This window comes from Pleurodeles waltl, chromosome 9 (genome assembly GCF_031143425.1).
Source record: "Pleurodeles waltl isolate 20211129_DDA chromosome 9, aPleWal1.hap1.20221129, whole genome shotgun sequence".
Taxonomy (NCBI): domain Eukaryota; kingdom Metazoa; phylum Chordata; class Amphibia; order Caudata; family Salamandridae; genus Pleurodeles; species Pleurodeles waltl.
This window is the reverse complement of record NC_090448.1, coordinates 1,001,607,865-1,001,616,282: the sequence shown is the minus strand read 5'-3', so window position 1 is coordinate 1,001,616,282 and position 8,418 is coordinate 1,001,607,865. Positions and strand designations below refer to the sequence as shown.

Below are 8,418 nucleotides of genomic sequence, written 5' to 3'. Positions count from 1 at the left end.
GGGAGGTGGGAGCGGTGGGGGAATGGTGATGAGAGGGGGCGGGGACGCAGGGACGCAACAGCAGGAAGTGCAAGGAGAAAGAACAGCTTAGAAGAAGCAGAAAACAGGCGTAATAAGAGCGCAAGGCAAAAAAGGCCAACAAAGAAGAAAAGAGGCTGAAAAACTGAGATAAAGCAGAGAAAAGGGCACAAAAGAAAGACTGTAACAAGACAGACACACAATACTTACGGCAACCACTAGACACCAGGGATAAGGCGCAGGCCTGCGGGTGGTGGAGGGCCTCAAACTCGCAGCAGCAGTGAGGGCGGGGTAGAGGGCACGGGCGCAGTATGGTGGAGCTGCACGGTGTGTGAAGAGAGCCCTGACCTTAAAAACAGGTCAGGGGTCACTCCTGGAAGCACATCTTGCATTAATGGATAGGCAGAACTCATAGAATTTCACTTTGTGGAATTCTGTGAAGTTACATAAAAACTCTGCGAGATTCCGCGTAATTCCACCGATAGGTGGAAATATGCATGTCACACTACTCGCACTCCAACCTGAAAAAACAACCTGAACGGCAGGCACGACAGAATGCACAAGGGCGCTCAGCCATTCAACATAATTTTGATGGTGCCTGAGTTGAAAATCTCCTCGAGAAGCAGCGCTCTGACCGCGAACGATCATGACCGCTCACAACAGACCATGTTAGAAAAATCTTTGTGGAAATCCTCCTAGCAACCGGAAATTACGTTAGGGGACTCCAAATCTCACTTGTGCTTTCAAGATTGCATTTTTAGAGCCTCGCAGGGAAAAAAATTCCGCCACGAGGTCGATTGGCAGACTTTGGCCGAAACCCCGACAAATTTCGCCGATTTCGTGAGTGGAGTGAATTTCCTACTTGTGATATATTTAATAAATTTGGTGACTTACCTCAATCTCTAGTCAACATTCCTTCAACATATTAACTATATCAATAAGGCATAATCCTTCCACATTGTGTATATCATAGGAGAACCGTTGGTGCTAAATATCGTTGTACTCCGAGACCTCCCACGTCCGCAGGATGCAGCACATGGCACATCTAAAAAAAACTGAATGTTGCAAAATGAGAGCGCGTCCTCCCGCTGGCTTGTCAAAGAACTCGACCCTGCCCCTCTGACTGCATCATCCTCGCTTCCCTGAAAAAGCAAATGAAAAGCAAAAAGAAGCCAGCGCGCTCTCTCTCCTCTTCCAGCCTAGAGATTGGCCAAAGCTATGGTGACTCAACTGTCGCTTCCTCTAATTGGGTAAATGATTAAGAGGACATGAGTGAGTCTCTGACCGCCCACCCCGTGCTATAAACCAAACTAGAAATCTGATTGGCTACATCTCTCGCTTTTTCGGCCTTTCACCATAGTAACTGCGCAGGACTCTTCTTCGTCCTTTGGATCAGATGAGAATCCTGCGCTGCTAGTCGCCTCGGTTTGCGCGTGCGCGGTGATGTGAACAAGAAGAGATTTCAGCACCACCGCTGCGGACAGCTCCCAAAAGCCCGCACAGCCTCTAGCCCGAGGGCAACGCCGTCTAGCCTCAGCAGAACACCCAAGGCGCAACTTTGGTTCAAGAATCGAAAGACCGATGGACAGGCTTGCCGTCCCCAGCAAGCGAGGCTCCGGGGCCGAAGAAATGGAAACGGCGGAAGAACCAAGGTAGGGTCCATCGGTTTCTCGCTTGTCCAACCCAGAGATCCCCTTTTTTACGAGACGGTGAGCTTCAACTATCCTATCATGGCAGAGACTGCGGACTCCAACGTTACAATCCTCTCCCCCGGCAAAAACAAGGGTCCTCCTTTTCACTAGCCTTATTTCCCCCAGCGCATACCTGCAGGCTCCATCACCTTAAACCAGACCTGGCGGTCGAACTTCAAATGAGCGGAAGGCCGTGGTTCACATTATCTGCCCTAATGCCCACAGCAAAGGCGAGGCTGTCCCCACGTGCTTTAAAACCCAAAAGGGCTATGGACGCTACTATTTAAACAACCGCTCGCCCCTCGAGAGCAAGAGTGGACACATCACGCCCTCTCTCTTCTTCCAACCAAAAAAGTCTCCAATCCCCCCTCCCTCTCCCTCGCAAGGCTGTGGCTCCGCACACGCTAGGGCAAACACAAGCCTACAGTCTCGTCTCCAAAGGGAAGCACTGGAAACCCTCCCACCCTCCGCGAAGTCAGGCTGATTTCTAACCCCCACTCCCAACAGCTAACGCTGAGGTTTCTCCTGCAAGAACCAGTTTGGGACACGACATTCTATACCCTAGACTAGAGCAAGATGGGATGTTTATGCTAATCGTCAAACCCTGCAAGCAAGATGGCCCCGACAACTGCACCTTGATCCTCCAAGAGCCAGACGAAATGCCTCATTGCCATTCTCTTTGCACAAGAAAGCCTGGGGACCACACACACACACACACTCCCAACCTCCGCCCTCGGGAAACAGACAAGGGCCCCACTCTCACGCCCTTCTGAAGACGGGAGAACGGAACCTCCGTCCGCAAAGAGCAAATATCAGGCTCCCGTCTCACCTTAATGAGACAACACCGACAGCACCGCTCTGCATTCAGAGGACAGACACTGGGCATTTTACTTCACTTTAAGGGACAATATTATTGACGGAGTCCACATTCTCCTTCCGGTGCATCATCGGAGTTCCACGTGTCCAGCCGACTTAAATTCTCCCGTTCTAGCAACATCACTAGGGGCACGCTCACGAATGGCACCCACAACTCTCCCTGGCCAGGGCAGAACTTAGTCTAGCGACTAGGTGATCAAGAGCAGACAACAATACGCCTACCTAGCGACTGGAAGAGTAAGACATTGCCCCTCACCTCTCCAGTGACTGGGAGAGCGGATCCCACAACTCTCCTTTGACTTAACCCACACCTTTTCAGTGTCTGGAAAGCACGGTCTTGCCTCACACCCCTACCGCGACCAGGCCAGCCCTACACCTCTCCAGTGAAAGGGAGAGTGCGGTCCGGCCCCACATGTCAGCTATGACCAGGCCAATAAGGACTAGCGCCATACCTCTCCGGTAACTGGGCGAGCACAGACCGGCATTACACCTTTTAAGTGACTGGAAGAGCGTGGACAGACATCACAACTTTCCTGTGGCCAGGCCAGCACGGACTAGCCCCACACCTCTTAAGTGGCTGTGAGACCAAGGTCTTGCCTCACACCTCTACCATGTCCAGGCCAACCCCACACCTCTCCAGTGACTGAGAGTGCGGATCAGCCCCACATGTCACCTGTGACCAGGCCAGCACGTCCTGTCAGCACACATCTCCGGTGACTGATAGAGAACGAACTGGGCCAGACCTCACGAGCGACTAGGAGTGCACGGACTGGTCCACACTTTTCCTGAGACTGGCAGTGCAAGGTTGCTCTGCTACAGAGACAGCATGGGCAGCGCCCACTCCTGCACGGTGAATAGGACGCACGGACTAGGCCCAGACAGTTCTTTGACTTGTAGCGTAGCAATTAATAGTGCAGCAGGCGCAGCTGCACCGGAGCTTAGTGGCGTGGGGGGACTACTGAATCATTATTGTGGCTGTCTTTTACTAGCAAACCCGCGGTCGGAGGGGTGTTTTCCTTGCTCTCACTAGGCCCATGTCACAGTTGCTACGCTACTGTGTGTGACTGTGACAAGACTGACCAGCCCCTCGCATGTGCCCGGTCTTAGGAGGCTCAATAGTAATTCCCTGACCTCACAGCCCCCAGAGGCCTCTCACAGGTACTTCAAATGGCTGCTGTTTTGTCAGACAATACCAGTCGCTTAGTACCATTGGAACAAACCCACACAGGACCCAGCGTGTCTTGGTATCTACGTTTATCTTTCTCACCTACGTCTTGCATGCCAAACTATCAGTCTGTCGTCCCCACACACCCCGACCACCCCCGCCCCGTTCACACACACAGAACGTTAGGAGAGGTCCCCTGAGTCTCCTTATCGCACAGATATTTACTGGCCTTAGGCTGAATGAGGTCGCCCTGTAGGGTTGGGACATTGCTACGCCCCTATCCTTCCCGCGCGACGGCCTATTTATTCCTTCTGACCTCACCAATTGCTCGCCGCACAATTGATGCACAAGAACGCCATCCATCAACAGACCGTGATTCCCGCCCTGCCCTACCCACTCCCACTCCTGACCACCCACGCACGAGAGCACACGTAGCACACGACCTTGCTCAACACAGCTCATCTTTAACTTGGCCTCCTTCCCAGTCGCTGCCATCTGTCGTTGCACTCGACCCCGGCGCTCCTCCGGCATAACCTGCGCGTTGCTTGGCCTGGTACCAGAGGAGGCGTCACCGCTGTAGAAGCCAACGCACAAAGGGTTAAATCCGCTCCTGAACCATCCGTGTGGTTTATGCCTGTGGCTAACAGGCATCCCTTCTTCTACTGCCCTCACCTCACAGCCTTGAGGGTCGATGACTGGTGGAAATCTTTCTCTGTCGGAGGCCTTGGAGCGTACCCTGTACCGCTCGTCTCCCTAGCACACAGATGAGCAGTGATACCAGCCCAGGGTCCACCCACCCTGACCCCTCTTGTCCCGCCGTTTACTCCCGTTAGCCACCACGCATTGACATACACGCCTCCACTGATCCAGCAGTCACAGGACAAGAGCAGAGACATTTTTTACGAATTTAGGGGCCGTGGGCCAAATCTATTTAGGTCCCCTCATCCTAAAACTTTCAATTTATGGCCTTTTTCAATTAATATACAGCCACTGATCATATCTTTTAAGTTAAGCAGTAGCAAAAGAAAGAAGACCAACGATGGGCAATTGCTTATTTAAAATCAGCACCTGTACGCTTTAACATCCCTCCTTTTCTCGAGTTGTCCTTGGACTGTCTTGATCCACATACAGCACACAGACCAGTATGGAAGTGGATCTTGGCGTGCCCCGTATGAGGCTGTGGTATATTTGGAAAAAATCTGTGACCAAAAGAGGTATAGTTAGTTAAAGCTTGAGTATTCCCATATATTAATGAGGGGCCCTGTCCTGACCAAATAACAAGGGGCCCTTTTGGAAGGTGGGACCCTGGGCCACACCCCACTTTGTCCATGCCTTAAAACGTCTCTGCACAAGAGGACCTGTAGACAAAGGCCTAGTGGCAGTGGTTAACTTGAGCAGGTGGTTTCCGCCAGTGGCCACTAATTACCAAGAGCAGGAGAGGGAAATCACACAGATCAGAAAGATGGAGGAAGAGAGAGAGAGGCAAACCACTCACAAATCGGGAAAGCAGGAACCCACAAGACTGAGATAAAGGGTAGTGGATCAAAGAGGCACGAGGTGGATTTAAGAAGACTACACAGCCTTGGTATTTGGCTCCTGCGTGTAAAAGTGCAGGTGACAGGGGGCTTTTGAGCAGAGCTTCAGGCACCAGCACTAGAACCGAAGGACTGGTAAGACAGGTCAGTGTGCAGGAAGCGTTTTTGTCTTTTTGTGGGCATGTTTTATGGTCTGGTGGATTTGTTTTTTCCCTAAAATTACCACGAACATTGCAGCACAAATGCATGCAGCCCACATATCTTGCACAATACATATACACCTTGTCTGTACAAGATCAAAAGTGTAGTGATTTGCAAATGTGGGCCACACTGCTAGTAGTCACAGGCCCTCTGTGTGGCAGACTCATCGAAGCCAGAGGAGCTGGCCAACTGTCAGCATCATGTCAATCAAGATTGGTCCCAGCTCTGCCCGCCTTTCAGATACTTTGGTCTGGCGACAACATCACACCATTCCAAGTGGACAAATCCTCCTTTGCCTTTAAATATTTCAAGAAAAGCAGACTTTGAACACTCTATAGCTCACTGGCCACTTCCTGACAGCCGACACTGTTGTCTAACGCTGATTGCGCACTTTAAGTGGTTGGTATTTGTGAAGATGAGATTTTCATACACTGTAGAAAATATCTAGCTCAAAAATATTTGCAAAATGTTCGTCCATTCTGATTGAGGAATGAGCCGTCAGTCCTGCCAGAATGTAGTTTCACAAAGCCCCTGCTGCTGCTTTTCCACTTGTGTGTTGTAAGTTGGGGTTAGGAGCTGGTGTTTGGGCGGCACAATATTTATTGTGATGCTCTGCCAACCAGTGGTTCAGTCTCCTTGAGCTGGGTCAGAGTGAGGCTGGAGAGCTGTTGATTCCTAGCCAGTGCATGCTTCATGATAAGCCTCCTTCAGCACAAAATGGCACCAGTTCTGCACTAGCTCAGTGATTTTTTATTATTAATGTTGCCAGTCTATAACGTAAACAAAGCAATTCACATAAGAGTCTAACAGTTGTTTATAAAAAGTATACAATCTGAAACACATGAACATTATTAGAAAACTTTCAAAATGTTTATAAAATGTATCCAGTGCTTAATTTGAGCCAGTGGTTTCTGGTGCTCGACACCAGCACATAATTGTCAACACTGACGCTTGTGATAGTCTGCCACAAGGTGGCACGGTCTGACTATTTTAGAGATGACCACACCAAAGGTTAATGATCAATTCAATATATATTAAAATGCCCCTTACCTGTTGCCCAAGCTATTCTTATAGCTTTTGGGGTCTAGAATAGTCCGAATTGGTACTTTTGTAGGAGTGTGATGACCATACTTACCAGAGTTGATTGTTTTTCAGTGCAGAGGGAATGTGGCCTAGCATTTCAAAGCATGCATATGGGGTGGTTTTCATTTGGTGCAGAGTGGTAGCGTCCAAGCAGCTCTAGCCATGCTTTTGGGACCCTTTGTTATTCCATGCAGGGTGGATGTGGCTTAGAGATTCAGACCATACTTAAGGAGCTGCTCTTTATTCGGTGCAGAGGGATTGTGCCCTAGTTCAGGCTATTCATCTGGGACTTCTTGTTATGCCATGTAGTGAGGATGTGGCCGAGCAGTGTAGGTTTTGCTTCTGGGGCTGCTTGTTATTCTGTGTAGCAGGGGTGTAGTCTGACAGATCAGGTCAATCCTCTAGGGCTGATTGTTGATACCTTGCTAAGGGGTTTCTGTGAGCCTTCTGCTTTCAGTGCAGTGAGGATGCGGCCTGGCAATTCTAGTCAGGCTTATGGGAGTGATTGATGGTCTCTGCACACTGGATGCGGTCTCGCCGTTCAGGTTCCTAATCCAGGACTTCTCGCCGTTATTCCTCGTCGAGGACATATTGCTGCATTTGGGGCAAGGTCAGGCTAACTTGCATAATTTTGTTGCTCCCTGTAAATACGCAGTCGGGCTTGGAGCCACAAATAGGCTTTAACAGTAAATAAGAATCGTGCGCCAGAGCATTCCCTTGACAACAATATTTCGAGGTCTGGCCCAGAATTAACAGCCCATATTGTTTAATTTCACCAGCGAACCAGTGCCGAACTGAAAGCATTTATCCGTTTAAAAGGAGGTACACCACTTCTCATACCGTATTCTTCACCCATAACAGACCCCGTCAGCTCAAAAGAGCGTTGTTGATGTCATCACCGGTGTTCTATTTATTTCCCTTTTTAGGTAACTTTGCTGTTCTTTGCTTCCAATACAGAAGTGGGAAGTAGACTTCCACTTTCACTTCTTAACATTTGCCACATTCCACTTCCTGATGATCTCACCACGAGGCCTGGTGACGTCAGTGGTCTTGCTGCAAAATCCAGCCCGTTAGGCCCTCTCTCAACTGCATGCCATCTTCAGAGGCTTAGAAAGCCTGGCAGAAGAGGCTGATTTTCAATGCCTTCCTGAACTGGTAGTGATAACGCGACCAGCCCTTATAAATTACCTGTACCTGGACACGTTGGAGGTCGGTGAACCTTTTAGCCGAGTTGGGCTCTCCTCATCCTTGAATAGCCGGGTCACTTAAATCAATAATCAATAACTGTTGTGCGCGATGGCCAATACTCCATTAGTAGATCAAAATAACACATTAGGAATCAATAACAGTTGGTAATTCGACGCGCCATGACCTTTCAGTCATGAATAACCACACCGGTTTATTAAAAGTTAGCAAATTTATTTCTCTATATTAACAAAGCTAAAACAATGTATATAAGTCTCAAAACCAAATGATATATGTATACGAACATTACTAGCTGTCCATAACAGCGGAAGAAACGCAATCTACGAAATATCTGAATAATGGTGCATTGAGTTATGGCAATGCAAATCACCAATATGAGTAACTGTATTTGACTAATCTCGTACATTGGTCAGCATAACAAGATTTCAATTCAACATGGTGCATCAATTGTATACCTCGACTAACCTCTAATTAGCATTGGCATGTGTGGGCTTCATGCAAAACGAATTTAGTGGACACAAATTTGGAAAAACTTGTACCTTGGGCCCTATCAAAATAGCAGTTGGTTACCTAGAGAGAAAAACACAATGCATAATACAATTATCCTTTCATATTTACCAATTACAATCAGCATTCAAGAATA

General features: G+C 48.9%; 1 protein-coding gene across 1 annotated transcript in view; it reads left to right on the top strand.

Annotated features, from left to right (window-relative positions):
• Nucleotides 1-1,387: 1,387 nt before the first annotated feature.
• DISP2 (dispatched RND transporter family member 2) overlaps nucleotides 1,388-8,418 on the top strand; it is a 216,913-nt gene continuing 209,882 nt past the window's right edge. Inside the window, exon 1 of the mRNA XM_069208587.1 lies at nucleotides 1,388-1,670. Coding sequence (XP_069064688.1) covers nucleotides 1,600-1,670 — 71 coding nt within the window. The 5' untranslated portion in view covers nucleotides 1,388-1,599. The remainder of the gene's footprint in view (nucleotides 1,671-8,418) is intronic.